At 44.5% G+C, this 21,443-nt stretch overlaps 1 protein-coding gene across 2 annotated transcripts in view; it reads right to left on the bottom strand.

Moving 5' to 3' along the window:
* Positions 1 to 17,008: 17,008 nt before the first annotated feature.
* The window catches only part of RBMX2 (RNA binding motif protein X-linked 2), a 384,521-nt gene continuing 380,086 nt past the window's right edge, over positions 17,009 to 21,443 (bottom strand). For both annotated transcript variants that reach the window (XM_068248064.1, XM_068248063.1), the window contains exon 7: positions 17,009 to 17,863. In XM_068248064.1, the coding sequence (XP_068104165.1) occupies positions 17,847 to 17,863 (17 nt within the window). In that variant the 3' untranslated portion in view covers positions 17,009 to 17,846. The remainder of the gene's footprint in view (positions 17,864 to 21,443) is intronic.

The raw sequence follows: 21,443 nt of genomic DNA, 5'->3' as shown, positions 1-21,443 counted from the left end.
CTGGTGGAAGTCTTTGGCAAAAGGTAAGGCATGTTAGCCCGGAGGCCCCCCGAGCCCGTGACGCGGCTGGGGGTCATTGGTTTCATGCTGGGAGATTTGGTTGAGGACCCCTCTTCCGGTTGCTAGCAAGGGGATGAAGATTTATGAAGATGTTATATTGTTTATGCTGATTATTCACTGTGTGCAATTTGTTATTAAAGTTGATGTTAATTAAAGTTAATGTTAATTTATAAATTTTTCTTGGAGGAAAAAGCTGTGGCAGTTACAATAAAGTATTGTATCATTCCAACAAGAAGTTGTAGCATCGTTTATGTAGTTTTGAGTAAGGTTGTTGGAATGTGGGGTTTGGCCATGGCTAGTAGGTGGGGGGGAGTTGGAAGTTAGAGGGAAGCAGTGAGTAGGTGAACGCTGCAGGGTCAGGTATTTGTGATAATTCAGATTTAAGTGTGTAACAATGTACCACTGCTGAATATGCAAATTATATCTTTATGCCCCTGAAGCCAGGCTAATGCTAGGCATACACGCTGGGTGGGAGAAATATCTCTGTAAATGGACAATTGTGTGTAAAAAAAAAATCAACAAATTGTCAGTGGGGGGAGGGGGGGGGGGTGACCAGGAGCCCCCAGGGGGCAGTTTAGGACCTAATAAAAAAAATAGCGTTGACAGATAGTGACAGGGAGTGATTGATGGGTGATTAGGGGGGTGATTGGGTGCAAACAGGGGTCTGAGGGGTGGGATCTGATGGGTGCTGTGGGCAATCAGGGGGCAGGGGGGGGGGGCGATCAGTGTGTTTAGGTACAGACTAGGGTGGCTGCAGCCTGCCCTGATGGTCCCTCGATCACTGGGACCACCAGGGCAGGAGGCAGCCTGTATAATACAGTTTGTATACATTACAAAGCGTATTATACGCTTTACATGCGGCGATCGAGGGGTTAAAAACCCGCTGGCGCTTCTGAACGGCGGGTTACTGCGCCAGGTGGGCGGATCCTATTCCCGGTGGCTGATCGCGTCACCAGTGACGCGATCGTCGCATAATCACGCCCCGCCGCAGGTCAGCCGATTGGCTGACAGCGGTCCTTTAGGCCCAGTTGTCAAGTCCGCCGATCGGCTGTCAGCGGTCGGCAAGTGGTTAAAGTACCTTTTAGGCAATATTGCAGCAATGTACCATGTAGTTTACTGGTTGCCCCTAAACCAACACTAGGAATCCAGTGCAGGAGATTTGGGCACCACCATACACCGTAATAGGAATTACGGCTATAGAGGCACATAGTGAGCAAATTCGGCGCCATCAGAAGACGGAGCTGAAGTTATTTTTAAAACACTGTAATTTGGCCACCAGCAATAGCTGGAAGCCGAATTACATCATTCCCCACCATCCTTGTGGACCTGGAGGGGGAATAGTAATTAACGTCGCCAGAACTTGTGCAGCAGCAGGATAAGCCATATACCAGCTGTATCCTGCGTCCAAGTCTCCTGATGGCGATTTCTCTTGTATGTCCCCTAAAGTCTGATCTTGCAACTTAAAGAGAAACCATAACCAAGGATTAAATTTCATCCCAATCAGTAGCTGATACCCCCTTTCCCATGAGAAATCTTTTCCTTTTCTCAAACGGATCATCAGGAGGATCTGTATGGCGGATATTGTGGTGAAACCCCTCTCATAGTGTGATGTCAGCACCAGGGTGCTGACATCACACTGTTCAAACTATTGGGTCTTCCCAACAGTCAGATCTCACCTGGATCAAAAGCGTCTAGCACAACCACGATACGCCTGTCCCACTTACACCCGGGGACCGGGCTCTCCACGACCACCGGCCGGATGTGAAGTCAGCGCACCCAGGATCCTCGTTGTGACGGGATACTCAGCCACCCGGAAATCTGCTCTACTGGGACCAATCAGTGAGCAGCGCCTGGATTGGCGTATAATGTTAGTTGCAAGCAGAGCTAATCGGGGCAGTAATAAATTAATAAAATTGGCAGTAAAAAAGTAGGAATTTATTAAAAATGACCACGCGTTACGCGGAGGTTCTCCCTCCGCTTTTTCAAGTCAATAATCTACATTTACAATGGTATAGAAACATTTTATGCAGTCCACACGCATACAAAGTAAGAAACTGGCCAATCAACATTGCATGGGAGGGGGAGGAAAGGGACCGTATAACTCCTATTAGCTGGGAACTAATACATTACCTCTAATATAACCACATGTAAAGGGCAATTTAGAAAGACTGTAAAATATAATAGGACATTAGAACTAGGACATTAAAACTGAGGAATAAAAACCCCCAATAGATAGAATAAAATTTGTCAATTTGTCCTAACCATCTACATATAAACCCACACACGTGTATAGACCAAATAAGACATGTGTGCGCTCTGGTATACATGCGATGCTGATCGTCCATCCAAACGAATACAATACAATTATTGCCATATATTCCAATAACATATAGGGCCCAATCCACAAAAGAGCGCCAACCAACAGCACAGCCGCCCCCGCGCAAACCCCCACGCCCCGAGCGACCGCGAACCCCCTTGCACAACGACAACCATGTAACGCCCACATGTGCAAATGCAAACCCCCGTGCGCAAACGATATCGGTCTTGCGCTAAAAATCCACGCCCGCGCGCGAAAACACATCCCCCACCGCACAAACCCGAAAAACACGGCCGCACAAAACGGCCGCGCCGCCAGCCAGCGCCAACCCCCGCCCATCCCCACTCCCGCGAATCAAGCCCACAGTCATCAAAAATTACCAAATATAAAAATTATAGGCATATATACAGTGGAGGAAATAATTATTTGACCCCTCACTGATTTTGTAAGTTTGTCCAATGACAAAGAAATGAAAAGTCTCAGAACAGTATCATTTCAATGGTAGGTTTATTTTAACAGTGGCAGATAGCACATCAAAAGGAAAATCCAAAAAAAATAACCTTAAATAAAAGATAGCAACTGATTTGCATTTCATTGAGTGAAATAAGTTTTTGAACCCTCTAACAATAAAAGACTTAATACTTAGTGGAAAAACCCTTGTTTGCAAGCCCAGAGGTCAAACGTTTCTTGTAATTGATGACCAAGTTTGCACACATTTTAGGAGGAACGTTGGTACACTCCTCTTTGCAGATCATCTCTAAATCCCTAAGGTTTCGAGGCTGTCTGTGTGCAACTCTGAGCTTGAGCTCCCTCCATAGGTTTTCTATTGGATTAAGGTCCGGAGACTGACTAGGCCACTCCATGACCTTAATGTGCTTCTTCTTGAGCCACTCCTTTGTTGCCTTTGCTGTATGTTTTGGGTCATTGTCGTGCTGGAACACCCATCCACGACCCATTTTCAGTTTCCTGGCAGAGGGAAGGTGGTTGTCATTCAGGATTTCACGATACATGGCTCCGTCCATTTTCCCATTAATGCGATTAAGTTGTCCTGTGCCCTTAGCAGAAAAACACCCCCAAAGCAAAAATGTTTCCACCCCCATGCTTGACGGTGGGGACGGTGTTTTGGGGGTCATAGGCAGCATTTTTCTTCCTTCAAACACAGCGAGTTGAGTTAATGCCAAAGAGCTCTATTTTGGTCTCATCAGACCACAGCACCTTCTCCCAGTCACTCACAGAATCATTCAGGTGTTCATTGGCAAACTTCAGACGGGCCTGCACATGTGCCTTCTTGAGCAGGGGGACCTTGCGAGCCCTGCAGGATTTTAATCCATTGCGGTGTAATGTGTTTCCAATGGTTTTCTTGGTGACTGTGGTCCCTGCTAATTTGAGGTCATTCACTAACTCCTCCCGTGTAGTTCTAGGAATGCTTTTTCACCTTTCTCAGAACCATTGACACCCCACGAGGTGAGATCTTGCGTGGAGCCCCAGAGCGAGGTCGATTGATGGTCATTTTGTGCTCCTTCCATTTTCGAACAATCGCACCAACAGTTGTCACCTTCTCTCCCAGCTTCTTGCTAATGGTTTTGTAGCCCATTCCAGCCTTGTGCAGGTCTACAATTTTGTCTCTGACATCCTTGGACAGCTCTTTGGTCTTTCCCATGTTGGAGAGTTTGGAGTCTGCTTGATTGATTGATTCTGTGGACAGGTGTCTTTTATACAGGTGACTAGTTAAGACAGGTGTCCTTAATGAGGGTGACTAATTGAGTAGAAGTGTCTAACCACTCTGTGGGAGCCAGAACTCTTAATGGTTGGTAGGGGGTTCAAAAACTTATTTCACTCAATGAAATGCTAATCAGTTTTTTTGATGTGCTATCAGCCACTGTTAAAATAAACCTACCATTGATATGATACTGTTCTGAGACTTTTCATTTCTTCGTCATTGGACAAACTTACAAAATCAGTGAGGGGTCAAATAATTATTTCCTCCACTGTATGTGTGTATATATATATATATATATATATATATATATATATATATATATATATATATATATATATATATAGGGAAAAAAGGGGGGGGGGAACTATATGGGAAATGATATGGGTTGTAGGAGGAGGGAAGGGGAGGGGCAAGTGTGGTGGAGGGATACATTGTACTATAGGGCCTGAATCACATTAATGTATAATAGGTTTTAAAGCAGTAGGATCAGCCATACTATGCCAGGGACAAAAACACATATACTGTATAAGTAGATAAATATTTGATCTACTTACATAACATATGTATTATACTGTCCACGTTTTGATTTCAGTGAATGTTATATAGTAAATGACAAGATTTCTGTTCCTGGTGGGGGCCATGTCTTTTGTCCACAGTTAAGGCTAACTCGTTATGTCATTTCTGCCCTCTACTTTTTTTCTTCTCTCCTCCAATCGCTGAGTCGCCTCAGCCTTGCTTGTAAACACAAGTGAGTAGGGGATTAGGTTTTAGATAAGCAGCTGGCAGGGAAATAAAGGGAAGAGGAGGAATAGATTATAGATCAAAAGAACCCCCAGCATGCAATTCTTTGGCACGGACTACTAAAGGGCCAGTGTTCCTTAAGTATGTGATAACTCCAAACCATAACAGCAGAAAAAGTTTTGAACGTTTTGAATGCAGTATTAGCATCTTTATCACTTAATACACTCAGACCAGTTGCTGTTGAAATTTGATTTTTATGGTGACGATACCGCTTTAAGTGGCTCATTTCTTCTAAACACTTATTGAGGCCACCTGGTTCAAAGGTGCCCAATTTTAGAATCCAGAAAGACTCGCATCTACAAAGGACACGGTACCTCTCATATTTGTTAGGGTGATCTACCGGTTCTACAGGGAGTGCAGAATTATTAGGCAAATGAGTATTTTGACCACATCATCCTCTTTATGCATGTTGTCTTACTCCAAGCTGTATAGGCTCGAAAGCCTACTACCAATTAAGCATATTAGGTGATGTGCATCTCTGTAATGAGAAGGGGTGTGGTCTAATGACATCAACATCCTATATCAGGTGTGCATAATTATTAGGCAACTTCCTTTCCTTTGGCAAAATGGGTCAAAAGAAGGACTTGACAGGCTCAGAAAAGTCAAAAATAGTGAGATATCTTGCAGAGGGATGCAGCACTCTTAAAATTGCAAAGCTTCTGAAGCATGATCATCGAACAATCAATCGTTTCATTCAAAATAGTCAACAGGGTCGCAAGAAGCGTGTGGAAAAACCAAGGCGCAAAATATCTGCCCATGAACTGAGAAAAGTCAAGCGTGCAGCTGCCAAGATGCCACTTGCCCCCAGTTTGGCCATATTTCAGAGCTGCAACATCACTGGAGTGCCCAAAAGCACAAGGTGTGCAATACTCAGAGACATGGCCAAGGTAAGAAAGGCTGAAAGACGACCACCACTGAACAAGACACACAAGCTGAAACGTCAAGACTGGGCCAAGAAATATCTCTAGACTGATTTTTCTAAGGTTTTATGGACTGATGAAATGAGAGTGAGTCTTGATGGGCCAGATGGATGGGCCCGTGGCTGGATTGGTAAAGGGCAGAGAGCTCCAGTCCGACTCAGACGCCAGCAAGGTGGAGGTGGAGTACTGGTTTGGGCTGGTATCATCAAAGATGAGCTTGTGAGGCCTTTTCGGGTTGAGGATGGAGTCCCAGTCCTACTGCCAGTTTCTGGAAGACACCTTCTTCAAGCAGTGGTATTAGGAAGGAGTCTGCATCCTTCAAGAAAAACATGATTTTCATGCAGGACAATGCTCCATCACACGCGTCCAAATACTCCAAAGCGTGGCTGGCAAGAAAGGGTATAAAAGAAGAAAAACTAATGACATGGCCTCCTTGTTCACCAGATCGGAACCCCATTGAGAACCTGTGGTCCATCATAAAATGTGATATTTACAAGGAGGGAAACCAGTACACCTCTCTGAACAGTGTCTGGGAGGCTTTGGTTGCTGCTGCACGCAATGTTGATGATCAAAACACTGACAGAATCCATGGATGGCAGGCTTTTGAGTGTCCTTGCATAGAAAGGTGGCTATATTGGTCACCGATTTGTTTTCGTTTTGTTTTTGAATGTCAGAAATGTATATTTGTGAATGTTGAGATGTTATATTGGTTTCACTGGTAAAAATAAATAATTTAAATGGGTATATATTTGTTTTTTGTTTAGTTGCCTAATAATTATGCACAGTAATAGTCACCTGCACACACAGATATCCCCTTAAAATAGCTAAAACTAAAAACAAACTAAAAACTACTTTTAAAAATATTCAGCTTTGATATTAATGAGTTTTTTGGGTTCATTGAGAACATGGTTGTTGTTCAATAATAAAATTATTCCTCAAAAATACAACTTGCCTAATAATTCTGCACTCCCTGTATAATGGTTGCCTTCAAGCCCCCAAAATCCCTACTCTGTATCGAATGGAAATGGCTGGATACTCCATGCTTCATTTCGCCCTTAGCTATATTGGACCTATGCTTATTGAGTCTGGTTTCTAACTTTTGGGTAGTGCAGCCACATATGCAAGATTGCATGGACAAGTGAGCATATAGACTACGTATGTACTTTGGCATGTTACATAACTCTTTATGCGATATTTTCGCAGAAGAGTTTGTCTGGAATGTAAGTGCACCGTTGTTTATTGTTTTGCAACAAAGACATCGTTTTGACTTGCAAGAATAACATCCTATTCAGGTATGATTTTTATTCTGTATTTGAGTGTTGCCTAGTGTTTTCTGCAAAAATAATCTACTCGGTGCTATATGGCCTCTGATGGGCTTTCCCCCTCTAAAGACCACCCGGGGTTTTGGCGGTAGGGCTTGTTTCAGTATAGGATCACTTAACCACTTGAGGACCACAGTCTTTCTACCCCTTAAGGACCGGCCACTTTTTTTCCATTCAGACCACTGCAGCTTTCACGGTTTATTGCTCGCTCATACAACCTACCACCTAAATGAATTTTGGCTCCTTTTCTTGTCACTAATAAAGCTTTCTTTTGGTGCTATTTGATTGCTCCTGCGATTTTTACTTTTTATTATATTCATCAAAAAAGACATGAATTTTGGCAAAAAAATGATTTTTTTAACTTTCTGTGCTGACAATTTTCAAACAAAGTAAAATTTCTGTATACATGCAGCGCGAAAAATGTGGACAAACATGTTTTTGATAAAAAAAAAACCATTCAGTGTATATTTATTGGTTTGGGTAAAAGTTATAGCGTTTACAAACTATGGTGCAAAAAGTGAATTTTCCCATTTTCAAGCATCTATGACTTTTCTGACCCCCTGTCATGTTTCATGAGGGGCTAGAATTCCAGGATAGTATAAATACCCCCCAAATGACCCCATTTTGGAAAGAAGACATCCCAAAGTATTCACTGAGAGGCATAGTGAGTTCATAGAAGATATTATTTTTTGTCACAAGTAAGCGGAAAATGACACTTTGTGACAAAAAAAAAGAATCCATTTCTTCTAACTTGCGACAAAAAAAAATGAAATCTGCCACGGACTCACCATGCCCCTCTCTGAATACCTTGAAGTGTCTACTTTCCAAAATGGGGTCATTTGTGGGGTGTGTTTACTGTCCTCGCATTTTGGGGGGTGCTAATTTGTAAGCACCCCTGTAAAGCCTAAAGGTGCTCATTGGACTTTGGGCCCCTTAGCGCAGTTAGGCTGCAAAAAAGTGCCACACATGTGGTATTGCCGTACTCAAGAGAAGTAGTAGAATGTGTTTTGGGGTGTATTTTTACACATACCCATGCTGGGTGGGAGAAATATCTCTGTAAATGACAATTTTTTCATTTTTTTTTACACACAATTGTCCATTTACAGAGTTATTTCTCCCACCCAGCATGGGTATGTGTAAAAATACACCCCAAAACACATTGTACTACTTCTCCCGAGTACGGCGATACCACATGTGTGGCACTTTTTTGCACCCTAACTGCTCTAAAGGGCCCAAAGTCCAATGAGTACCTTTAGGATTTCACAAGTCATTTTGCGGAATTTGATTTCCAGACTACTCCTCACGGTTTAGGGCCCCTAAAATGCCAGGGCAGTATAGGAACCCCACAAATGACCCCATTTTAGAAAGAAGACACCCCAAGGTATTCCGTTAGGAGTATGGTGAGTTCATAGAAGATTTTATTTTTTGTCAAAAGTTAGCGGAAAATTGATTTTTATTGTTTTTTTCACAAAGTGTCATTTTCCACTAACTTGTGACAAAAAATAAAATCTTCTATGAACTCACCATACTCCTAACGGAATACCTTGAGGTGTCTTCTTTCTAAAATGGGGTCATTTGTGGGGTTCCTATACTGCCCTGGCAATTTAGGGGCCCTAAACCGTGAGGAGTAGTCTGGAAATCAAATTCCGCAAAATGACCTGTGAAATCCTAAAGGTACTCATTGGACTTTGGGCCCTTTAGCGCAGTTAGGGTGCAAAAAAGTGCCACACATGTGGTATCGCCGTACTCGGGAGAAGTAGTACAATGTGTTTTGGGGTGTATTTTTACACATACCCATGCTGGGTGGGAGAAATAACTCTGTAAATGGACAATTGTGTGTAAAAAAATCAAAAGATTGTCATTTACAGAGGTATTTCTCCCACCCAGCATGGGTATGTGTAAAAATACACCCCAAAACACATTGTACTACTTCTCCCGAGTATGGCAATACCACATGTGTGGCACTTTTTTGCACCCTAACTGCGCTAAAGGGCCCAAAGTCCAATGAGTACCTTTAGGACTTCACAGGTCATTTTGCGAAATTTGATTTCCAGACTACTCCTCACGGTTTAGGGCCCCTAAAATGCCAGTTCAGTATAGGAACCCCACAAATGACCCCATTTTAGAAAGAAGACACCCCAAGGTATTCCGTTAGGAGTATGGTGAGTTCATAGAAGATTTTATTTTTTGTCACAAGTTAGTGGAAAATGACACTTTGTGAAAAAAACAATAAAAATCAATTTTCCGCTAACTTTTGACAAAAAATAAAATCTTCTATGAACTCACCATACTCCTAACGGAATACCTTTGGGTGTCTTCTTTCTAGAATGGGGTCATTTGTGGGGTTACTATACTGCCCTGGCATTTTAGGGGCCCTAAACCGTGAGGAGTAGTCTTGAAACCAAATGTCGCAAAATGACCTGTGAAATCCTAAAGGTACTCATTGGACTTTGGGCCCCTTAGCGTACTTAGGGTGTAAAAAAGTGCCACACATGTGGTACCGCCGTACTCAGGAGAAGTAGTATAATGTGTTTTGGGGTGTATTTTTACACATACCCATGCTAAGTGGGAGAAATATCTCTGTAAATGACAATTGTTTGATTTGTTTTACACACAATTGACCATTTACATAGAAATTTCTCCCACCCAGCATGGGTATGTGTAAAAATACACCCCAAAACACATTATACTACTTTTCCTGAGTACAGCGGTACCACATGTGTGACACTTTTTTGCAGCCTAGGTGCGCTAAGGGGCCCAACGTCCTATTCACGGGTCATTTTGAGACATTTGTTTTCTAGACTACTCCTTGCGGTTTAGGGCCCCTAAAATGCCAGGGCAGTATAGGAACCCCACAAGTGACCCCATTTTAGAAAGAAGACACCCCAAGGTATTCCGTTAGGTGTATGGCGAGTTCATAGAAGATTTTATTTTTTGTCACAAGTTAGTGAAATATGACACTTTGTGAAAAAAACCCAATAAAAATCAATTTCCGCTAACTTTTGACAAAACATAAAATCTTCTATGAACTCGTCATACACCTAACAGAATACCTTGGGGTGTCTTTTTTTCTAAAATGGGGTCACTTGTGGGGTTCCTATACCGCCCTGGCATTTTACGGGCCCAAAACCGTGAGTAGTCTGGAAACCAAATGTCTCAAAATGACTGTTCAGGGGTATAAGCATCTGCAAATTTTGATGACAGGTGGTCTATGAGGGGGCGAATTTTGTGGAACCGGTCATAAGCAGGGTGGCCTTTTAGATGACAGGTTGTATTGGGCCTGATCTGATGGATAGGAGTGCTAGGGGGGTGACAGGAGGTGATTGATGGGTGTCTCAGGGGGTGGTTAGAGGGGAAAATAGATGCAATCAATGCACTGGGGAGGTGATCGGAAGGGGGTCTGAGGGGGATCTGAGGGTTTGGCCGAGTGATCAGGAGCCCACACGGGGCAAATTAGGGCCTGATCTGATGGGTAGGTGTGCTAGGGGGTGACAGGAGGTGATTGATGGGTGTCTCAAGGTGTGATTAGAGGGGGGAATAGATGCAAGCAATGCACTGGCGAGGTGATCAGGGCTGGGGTCTGAGGGCATTCTGAGGGTGTGGGCGGGTGATTGAGTGCCCTAGGGGCAGATAGGGGTCTAATCTGATAGGTAGCAGTGACAGGGGGTGATTGATGGGTAATTAGTAGGTGTTTAGGGTAGAGAACAGATGTGAACACTGCACTTGGGAGGTGATCGGATGTCGGATCTGCGGGCGATCTATTGGTGTGGGTGGGTGATCAGTTTGCCCGCAAGGGGCAGGTTAGGGGCTGATTGATGGGTGGCAGTGACAGGGGTGATTGATGGGTGGCAGTGACAGGGGGTGATTGATGGGTGATTGACAGGTGATTGACAGGTGATCAGTGGGTTATTACAGGGAAGGACAGATGTAAATAATGCCCTGGCGAATTGATAAGGGGGGGTCTGAGGGCAATCTGAGCGTGTAGGCGGGTGATTGGGTGCCCGCAAGGGGCAGATTAGGGTCTGATCTGATGGGTAACAGTGACAGGTGGCGATAGGGGGTGATTGATAGGTGATTGATGGGTAATTAGTGAGTGTTTAGAGGAGAGAATAGATGGAAACACTGCGCTTGGGTGGTGATCTGATGTCGGATCTGCGGGCAATCTATTGGTGTGGGTGGGTGATCAGTTTGCCCGCAAGGGGCAGGTTAGGGGCTGATTGTTGGGTGGCAGTGACAGGGGGTGATTGATGGGTGATAGGTGATTGGCAGGTGATCAGTGGGTTATTACAGGTCAGGACAGATGTAATTAATGCACTGGTGAATTGATAAGGGGGGGTCTGAGGGCAATCTGAGCGTGTGGGCGGGTGATTGGGTGCCCGCAAGGGGCAGCTTAGGGTCTGATCTGATAGGTAACAGTGACAGGTGGTGATAGGGGGTGATTGATGGGTAATTAGTGGGTGTTTAGAGAAGATAACAGATGTAAACAATACATTTGGGAGGTAATCTGACGGCGGGTTTGCGGGCGATCTAATGGTGTGGGTGGGTGATCAGATTGCCCGCAAGGGGCAGGTTAGGGGCTGATTGATGGGTGGCAGTGACAGGGGGTGACAGGGGGTGATTGATGGGTGATTGGCAGGTGATTGACAGGTGATCAGTGGGTTATTATAGGGAAGAACAGATGTAATTAATGCACTGGCGAATTGATAAGGGGGGTCAGAGGGCAATCTGAGCGTGTTGGCGGGTGATTGGGTGCCCGCAAGGGGCAGATTAGGGTCTGATCTGATAGGTAAAAGTGACAGGTGGTGATAGGGGGTGATTGATGGGTGATTGATGGGTAATTAGTGGGTGTTTAGAGGAGAGAATAGATGTAAACAATGGATTTGGGAGGTGATCTGATGTCGGATCTGCGGGCGATCTATTGGTGTGGGTGGGTGATCAGATTGCCCGCAAGGGGCAGGTTAGGGGCTGATTGTTGGGTGGCAGTGACAGGGGGTGATTGATGGGTGATTGATGGGTGATTGACAGGTTATCAGGGAAGATAGATGCATACAGTACACAGGGGGGGGGGGGGGTCTGGGGAGAATCTGAGGGGTGGGGGGGTGATCAGGAGGGGGCAGGGGGCAGGGGGGGGGATAAAAAAAAAATAGCGTTGACAGATAGTGACAGGGAGTGATTGATGGGTTATTAGGGGGGTGATTGGGTGCAAACAGGGGTCTGGGGGGTGGGCAGGGGGGGGTTTGAGGGGTGCTGTGGGCGATCAGTGGGCGGGGGGGGGGGCAGATCAGTGTGTTTGGGTGCAGACTAGGGTGGCTGCAGCCTGCCCTGGTGGTCCCTCGGACACTGGGACCACCAGGGCAGGAGGCAGCCTGTATAATACACTTTGTATACATTACAAAGTGTATTATACACTTTGTAGCGGCGATCGCGGGGTTAACATCCCGCCGGCGCTTCCGTATGGCCGGCGGGATGTTACGGCGGGTGGGCGGAGCCAGTTGCCGGGGGAAGCGCGCGTCATCAATGACGCGATCGCTCCCCCGGCATGCCTAAAGGACGCGCCGCCTGAAGGCGTATTGCGGTCCTTTAGGCGTCCACTTTGCCGCCGCCCATGGGCTGTGGGCGGTCGGCAAGTGGTTAATAGGACTGGCCAGTACTTATCAAAAATCTTTTTAAACTCACTGGCCTGTCCAGAAAAGTTAACGACAATGGGTAGGCGATTAGTGATGGAATTGGCCATATCTATATTGGTTCTATTACTTAATTCTTTCGTTATGAGACACTCTTGCTGTGAGAGAGTGGAGGATCTCTCACAAGCTGATTCCACCAAAGCATTAGGGTAATGTTTTTCCATGATCCTAGATTTTAGAATTGCTGACGGTCGATGAAAATTCCCATTATTAGTGCAATTTCGGGGCAGTCCTTTGAACCGGCCAAATGGCACATTTTACAGCCACGGTTTATAAAGGGCACTATGAAAGTCCAAATACCCATTACGATCCGTGGGTTTGAAGTAATTGATAGTGCTAATTACAGCACTCCGGGGGTCCACCTGTATTTCCAAATCCAGAAAGTGTACCCTTTAAAGTATCTGTTTCCATGGTGAATGATAAACCTAATTCATTCCCATTCAAATATTCCACGGATCTCAACAGGTTCCCCATTGAGCCCTCCCATATGATTAATATATAATCAATGAAACGGCGATGGAGGACGAGCTTCGCATGGAACTGGTTGGCAGAAGGCCACACCTGTTGTTCCTCCAGCCAGCCCATATACAGATTGACGAAGGCCAGAGCGATCCTCGTCCCCATTACCTTCCCCCGCAGCTGTAGGTAAAATGAATCCAAAAACATGAAATAATTACTTCTCAATGTAAATTCTATAGACTCAAGTATAAACTGCTTCTGTTTATCAGGCATCAATGGATCTCCCTCCAAATAATAATTAATGGCTCTCAAACCCAAATCATGGGGTATAATTGTATAGAGGGCACTCACATCTAGAGTGGCACATCTATATGTGGGCAGAGACCAACTAATCTCCTGTAGTACTTGTATAGTGTGTGTCGTATCTTTGAGATATGCAGGGAGTTGGCAGATGAATTTCTGCAGGTGAAGGTCAATGTACTGAGAAAGGCCACTAGTAATCGACTCCATCCCCGCAATTATGGGTCTGCCAGGGGGATTAGTGGTATTTTTATGCACCTTAGGAAGGTGATAAAAGAAGGGGACCTTGGGGGCCTCAATAATGGTTGAATACTGGTTGAACTCGATGGACGTATGTCTTTTTTCAACCAAAAAATCTATGTAACTATGTAATATTAAGATAATTGTATTCATCAGTTTTTAGTATTCCATCGGAAAAAACCCGGCCAATTAGAACCCTACATTTTTTAAAAAACTGGCCAGTAGGATCGTATGAAAGTTTTCTGTAATATAAAGGGTCTTCCAATAATCTTAGGGCTTCTCTCACATATACCTCACGGTCCTGTACTACCAACCCCCCCCCCCCCCTGTCTGACTCCCTTATTACTATAGTATTATTATTTTTAAGCAAAGTCCCTTTTAGTAAGATTTGCGATTTCACGCGCGGGAGCGGATTTTCACGCGAGACCGATATAGTTTGCATGCGGGGTTTGCATTTGCGTGCGGGGGCGTTGTCGTTTCGCGCAGGGCGTGGGGGTTTGTGCGGGGTGGCCGTGCTGTCGGTTGGCGCTCTTTTGTGGATCGGGCCCTATATGTTATTGGAATATATGGCAATAATTTTATTGTATTCGTTTGGATGGACGATCTGTATACCAGAGCGCACACATGTTTTATTTGGTCTATACACGTGTGTGGGCTTATATGTAGATGGTTAGGACAAATTGACAAATTTTATTCTATCTATTGGGGTTTTTTTATTCCTCAGTTTTAATGTCCTGGTTCTAATGTCCTATTATATTTTGCAGGCTTTCTAAATTGCCCTTTACATGTGGTTATATTAGAGGTAATGTATTAATTCCCAGCTAATAGGAGTAATATGGTCCCTTTCCTCCCCCTCCCATGCATTGTTGATTGGCCAGTTTCTCACTTTGTATGCATGTGGACTGCATAAAATGTTTCTATACCATTGTAAATGTAGATTATTGACTTAAAAAAGCGGAGGGAGGTCCTCCGCATAACGCATGGTCATTTTTAATAAATTCCTACTTTTTTACTGCCAATTTTATTAATTTATTACTGCCCAGATTAGCTCTGCTTGCAAATGACATTAAACGACAATCCAGGCGCTGCTCACTGCACCCGATTGGCTCCAGTAGAGCAGATTTCCTGGTGGCTGTGTATCCCGTCACAACGAGGATCCTGGGTGCGCTGACGTCACATCCGGCCGGCGGTCGTGGAGAGCCCGGTCCCCGGGTGTAAGTGGGACAGAGGCGTATTGTGGCTAAGTATGCTGTGCTAGCCGTTTTTGATCAAGGTGAGATCTGACTGTTGGGAAGACCCACTAGTTTGAATGGAATCTCTGAGCACCCCTTCCTCTTTGTTTTATCTTTTCAGTGGCTTACATTAGGCAGCAGCTGAGTAAACTAAGGTGGCCTGATCGCACCCTGGGGTTTATCCACTACCCCACTACGCATTGGACATCGCACTGTGGAAGCCTTGTTGCATTGTGGGAACAACACTATCAAAAATGCAACATCTCTTTCCACAGACATTACCGGTCAGCAGTAAAGATGTCGCTATGTGATAAATGTCAAAATGTAAATAAGGGAAAGGAAAGATTTTACAATGGGCAAACATTGACTAAATCATTTATAAATTATTGTAAAAATTAAGCACTTTTCTCATTAAGTTATTTTCACAACAGATCCTCTTTAAGTAAAGCAAATTGCTGTGTTTTGAAGACCTAGAGCTAATAAAGTATTGCAGAAGGGCAACACCCCTTCAAGATTTTTTTGCATAGCCGTGTCCATATGTCTGCATGTAAACAAAGTAAGAAGCTGAACTCATTTGTGATAATTTTTTTTTTTACAATGCATAGGGTTGACCCAAGGAGGCTGTTTTTCTCAATTAAAATGCAATTACATTTCCAGCCCTCCAGTTTTGTGCACTAGTCTTTAAACTGTAACTCCAGTTTCAATGTTCTGAGATGGAAATCGAATAACCCATATTATTAATAACTCCTGTAATCCTTTGCAAAAGCTAAATGTTCTGTATGTATAGTTCCTGGAGTAGTATTAGTATATCTTCTGAATATAACAAGTCAGAAAAATGCAGATGTTATTTGATTGTGCTTACATGTTCCTCTTGCAAAGGCTGAACTCCACAAACCTTGAGGCTAGGTTCACAGTAGGACATTGTGTTGCAAAGTTGCAATGCAACTTTACAAAGCAACGCAATAAAAAAAGTGTTAGGCCTAGTCTACACTAGGTCCGGAAACGTATCCGTGGCTGCGTTTTTCAGCCCTGATGAAAAACGGAGTCCCGGATACTAATGTTAAAAATAGCAGCCGTCCTCACCCAAGAAAAAAAACGGATCAGTCTGCATTTGCAGGGACCCGTTTTCAATACCTGAACGGAAGGTCCGAAATTGCTGCATCTTTACGGACCACGGATAGACGGATGGTAGTGAAAAGCAATGGGAAAACGCAACTCCATCTCCACAGGCAAAATAGCACCAAAAAACGGATGAAAAAACGGATAGCCTGAACTTTATTATTGGCCCAAAAACTTCTCCCACTACCTTCCTAATGATAGACGTTTTCTGTCCGTTTTTTGGGGTAAAAAACTGAAAGGAAACTGATGCAAAACTGATGCACTTTTTTTGAAAACTGATCAGGGGTGGTACTTCCCCTGATCCCTGACTGCAGCGTCCGTCCTGCAACCGTGCCTAGTGTGGACCTACTCTTAATCTGTGTTACTGTCCCATAAAGTAGGTACAGTAAAGCATACAGTCAATAAAAAGTATGCTTTCCTGTACCTGGTAACATGTACGTTTAGAGGTAACACACTGCAGCAGTGTGGTACAATAACGCAACACGTTACCATGCAATGCTAATGTTGCACTGTGAATGTCACAGACTTTTCATTGCAGTGCGGTAAGCTGCGTTATGAAATTTTATAACGCAGTTTCGCAGCGTCCCACTGTGAACCGAACCTTAAACTTCTTTGGCCCACCTAGGAACACGCAAGTACTGTAATAGTGGTATTACCACATTTCTTTAAATTTTATTATAATTTTGTGTAAAGTTCAGCTACAGGCCAAAATGCATTTCTTAAACTCCTGATGCCAAACAAAGCTATACCAAGAACCTCTTTAAAGTGAAACTCTACCTTCATAAAAATTAGATACATACATATAATTTGCCAAACTTTGTAGAGTCAGCTCTATACATCTCATTTCATTTATTCCAGGGTCATAACACAAACTATAATACATATACTGCCAGTGAAGGGACTGATGTTTCCCTGCAACAGGTGAGCGTCATTTTCAAGCATTCTCTAAAGTTCTGATGCCAATAACACAGTGATTCATACAGAGAAATCTGGACACAGATATGAAACACAGGCCCATATGCAACTGACTTTTTCTCCTGTATTTTCTCCTAGGTGATATTTTCACACCTTGTCATAAAATGCCTTTTAAATCGCCAGCAAACAAAATACTCAAAATAATTTTGATAGTATGTTTTTACCAACTTTGGGTACTTTTCCAACTATAAATTGCTGATAAGTTGAAAATTATCTCCTAGGAGAAAACTCGGGAGAAAAAGTTAATTGCATATGGGCCACAGAATGCTTTGTCTTGCAGGTTAGTCAATGGCTGCAAAATGCTGGTAAAAAAAACCTGTCACATAACCACAGGGTTACAGGAAGATTACAAGAAGTGATTTGTGGTAATAATTCAGCCTAGACTAGATGTATGGTATTTAAGGATGTAACTGATATAAAATGAGAGTTCCTTGTAATTGTATTTAATACTGTATTTTCTTCAAACTCTTGGTGGTTGTTCTTCATATTGAGCATTTTTTCCCCTTCGTGACACACATCATATTTCCAAACTTTTAGTTCAGTCATGTTTCTTGAAATATTTTATCTGACATCTTGTGATCTCTCTATTTTTAGGACATGATCTGTTGTATTTTTAATACTCTGAATTATCACATTCTTCTCAAAGCATTTTAGGATTCTTATAGGACTGTTCCCGTATGTGGCAACTCCCCTTTCTTCATATTCTCTTTTTGCCTGTAACAAAAATAAATTCTTAGTGTGTGATCTCAAAGTGTGGGAAAAAATATCTTATACATGGTAATGTTCAAGGTAATTTTGCTTTCTGCAAGTGTACCTGAGGCAAACTGTCTGCAACGATTTGGACACAGAGGCATGTTAGTGATATCAGCACATGCTTCTGTGTCCTTTCCTTACTTTCACTGGTTCCCCCTGGCCGCTGCAGCACTGCCTTAAATTTGCGTCATGGAGAATGTCGACATTTGAGTAGCAGAAGAAGCGTACTTTTCCCTGAGAGCAACTCCTGCAGAACGCCCTCTCAGGAACGCCCCTTTACCGCCTCTTCCCCACCCCCCGTTTGTGCAAAGAAAAAAAACCGCATGACAGGAGCTACAGATCCTGCCCAAAGCTCATGCCCTCTCGTGCACTGTAGTTGGGCATGTGCCGTGACCACGTACATACTTTCGGAGTCGCGACCTTTTCTTCTTCTTTACCCGGCAAACGAAACGGAGCAGCGAGGAGCAGCGCAAAGTGGTGCGTCAGGGCCTGGAAGATGAGCTGCGTCAGGTAGTATGTTTATTTTTCATTTTTTACACATCAGCTCGGGTTCTCTTTAAAACAGAAGGTATCTGCAATAATTCAGCTATAAGTGAGCAACTGTGATTTCCCATGATAAATCTCTTCCAAATATGCAAATAATCTATTTATGCCATTAAAGTGGAATAAAACTAACATAACATTCAATAAAAATAAGTTTTCCTACTCTTTATTACCCATACAGTTATCATATTTGCTTTTGTGAACAAGTAATATTGCCTGTTTACAAATTGCAAGGTCACAAAGTACAATTTATCCGCTCTGAAAGCTGCCATTGCATTTTATTAATATATATATATATATATATATATATATATATATATATATATATATATATATATATATATATATATATTACAAACAGCAGCCAGCTATCTAGTGATAATTTCTCATATGTCTTCTACTTGTCAGCTCCCAGCAGTTCCATTTCTGCAAGTGGCTGGCTTAAACTGATTGTATCAACTGAGGAATTTAAACAAACGATAATGTTATCACTTCTTCGGATGTGGATCATAAGCTGAAAGAGCTTTCCATTGCAAAACAAATTGCTGTGTTTAAATGTTTGAATGCTGTTCTGCTACATTTTTTTCTGGTAGTAGGTTTAAGGCAATAAATCTTTTAGACCAAAGAAGAAATGCTGAATTTCAGAACACTTTAAAAGCAAGACTGCACAACCAGAACTGCTGGTGGTGCTTCCTCCTTCCGCCGGCTGTGCGTTCCAGGCAGTGCTGCTCATCAGGATTCCGGATATCCGGGTAACCCGGATATCCGAACTTTTTTCAGCTATCCGACCGGATTCGGATTCCGGATACCTGGGCCAAAATCCAGATAACAACCCGCGGATATTTGGTTGCATACCTGGATATCTGCGGATACCGGTCGGATATCCGAATCCAGGTACTGTTACCATGGAGATGACGTCCATGATGTCACTGAGCCAATCAGAGGGCTCCCAGCCTAAGCCCAAGCAACCAATCACAGAGGGGAACCTTGGCCAGTCCCTCCTGTATATAAGGAGGGGGGCCATGATGAGAAGCTCGTCCTTGCTTTGTGACTGCCACTGAGAGACAACTCCAGTGTCTCTGGCTAAGAAAGCACATTATCAGACTGTTAAACCCAGCGTTTTTACACATAAACACCTTCACTACACTACTGTTATATTGTGTTGTAGTTAGCTAGTCTGTGTAATTTGTTAGTGTCAGTCAGTCAGCTGCTGCAGCAGCTGCCTGCTAGTTAGGTCCTGTGTCTGTGTGTGCTGTGCACAGTCCAGGCCTCCTACTGCTGGCTGGCCTGCTATTAGCCTTAGCTAGCTAGTAGTTACAGTATAGGAAGGATTACTGTGTTATTGTGTAGTTACTAGCTGCAGTGCTTTAGTTGTTAGAGAGTCAGTAGTACTGTGTTAGCTACATATTATTGCAGTGCTGCTGTGCTGCTGACTGAGCAGTGTCAGTGTGTCTTGTTCTACTCTGCTGTCTGCCACTCCGTGCTGATTCACAGTCCAAGCCCGCTATTAATAAAGGACAAGTACCCTACATCATCTGTGACTCACATCACATTATCTTGTACGATGTCTGGCACTGGCAGCCGGGCGAGGGGCAGCAAGGCCAAGAGGAGAGGGAGCAACATTGCGGCCTCCCGTCAGCAGTTCTTCCGCATCAGTCTCCATTTTGCCGTCCAGCTGTTAGGGGGAGTCACGCTGCAGAGACACAGCAGCATGTAGCGGCCATTTTCAAGCAGGGTCAGTGGCACAAATTGGAGGAGAGAGATGCCGCGCCTGTGATGCAGCTGATGGTGGATGACGAGCAGGCCACCACCAGCCCTACAAAACACATTCTGGACGCAATGGGCTTTGTGGAAGAGTCTGAGATGGCGACAGTAATTTGGGGGGGGGGGGGAGGTCCGTCGTCCATGATGTATCAGACTCAGCAAAACAGGGGTTTGGGGTGGGCTCATCATCCCAGCAGTTGTTCGAGGAGGGGGGAGTTTGATGCTGATGATGAGGTGAAGGACCAGGACTACCATCCACAGGAGGGGGATTTCAGCTCTGAGGAGGAGGAGGAGGATGATGATGATTCAGTGGGTCTGGTATGCAGGTTGTAGGATCAGCATTGCAGGGATTGGCAGGAGCAGCAGTGGGCATTGAATGCATGACCCACAGCCTGCTGCTCCATCTGCCACTACTACAATCAGCCGCACCACTCAACCCCAGGCCCCAACCACCACTGGGAGAAAAGCAGCAGCCCATTCTGCGCGACGTAATGGCCAACTGCAATCCCCAATATGGCAGTTTTTTCATCTGCCCTCACTTAAAAGCAAGTTTGTAACTTGTAATGTGTGTCATGTGAAGATGAGCAGAGGGTCTAACCCCTCCAACTATGGCACCTCCAGCTTCATCAACCATCTGGCCAATAAGCACAAACCGGAGCCAGTCCTCCTCAGTGGTCTCCTCTGCTCCCTCCTCGGCTTCCCGTGCAAGCCAAAAACGCCACCACCCCCTGCTGAGCGAGTCGTTCGTGGTCAGGGCTCATCCTCCCGGCAGCCGTCACATACGCTAGCTCAACGGCTTGCTTACACGGGCCATGTCCTCCCAGCTCCTCCCGTACTCGTTTGTGCAGGAGGGGCTAATTCCCAGCTGGCACTACTACGCACGCACGCCCATCTCAGCACTGCACCAGTTTGTGGAGGCCAACGTGGAGAGTGGGCTGGATCATGCGGTGGGTGAGCGGGTCCATGTGACCATGGACTCCTGGAACAGCAGGTTCGGGACAGGCTGCTATCTGTCGCTCACAGCGCACTGGGTCAGTTTGGTGGAAGGGGGTGAGGAGGGGACAGCAGCATCATCACCCCAGTGGGTGGTGCCACCCCGCAGCAGGGTCAGGGGAAGTGCAGCAGGTTCCACCTCTGATCCGGTTCCATCCTCCGGCGAACCCGCTGCCAAACACCCCTGCCTCAGCAGCGTGAAGGCCCACCACTGCCAAGCGCTGCTGCAGATGGTCACCCT

This window comes from Hyperolius riggenbachi, chromosome 8 (genome assembly GCF_040937935.1).
Source record: "Hyperolius riggenbachi isolate aHypRig1 chromosome 8, aHypRig1.pri, whole genome shotgun sequence".
Lineage (NCBI taxonomy): Eukaryota > Metazoa > Chordata > Amphibia > Anura > Hyperoliidae > Hyperolius > Hyperolius riggenbachi.
Note: the sequence above shows the minus strand (reverse complement) of the source record. Positions and strands in the feature narration are given on the sequence as shown.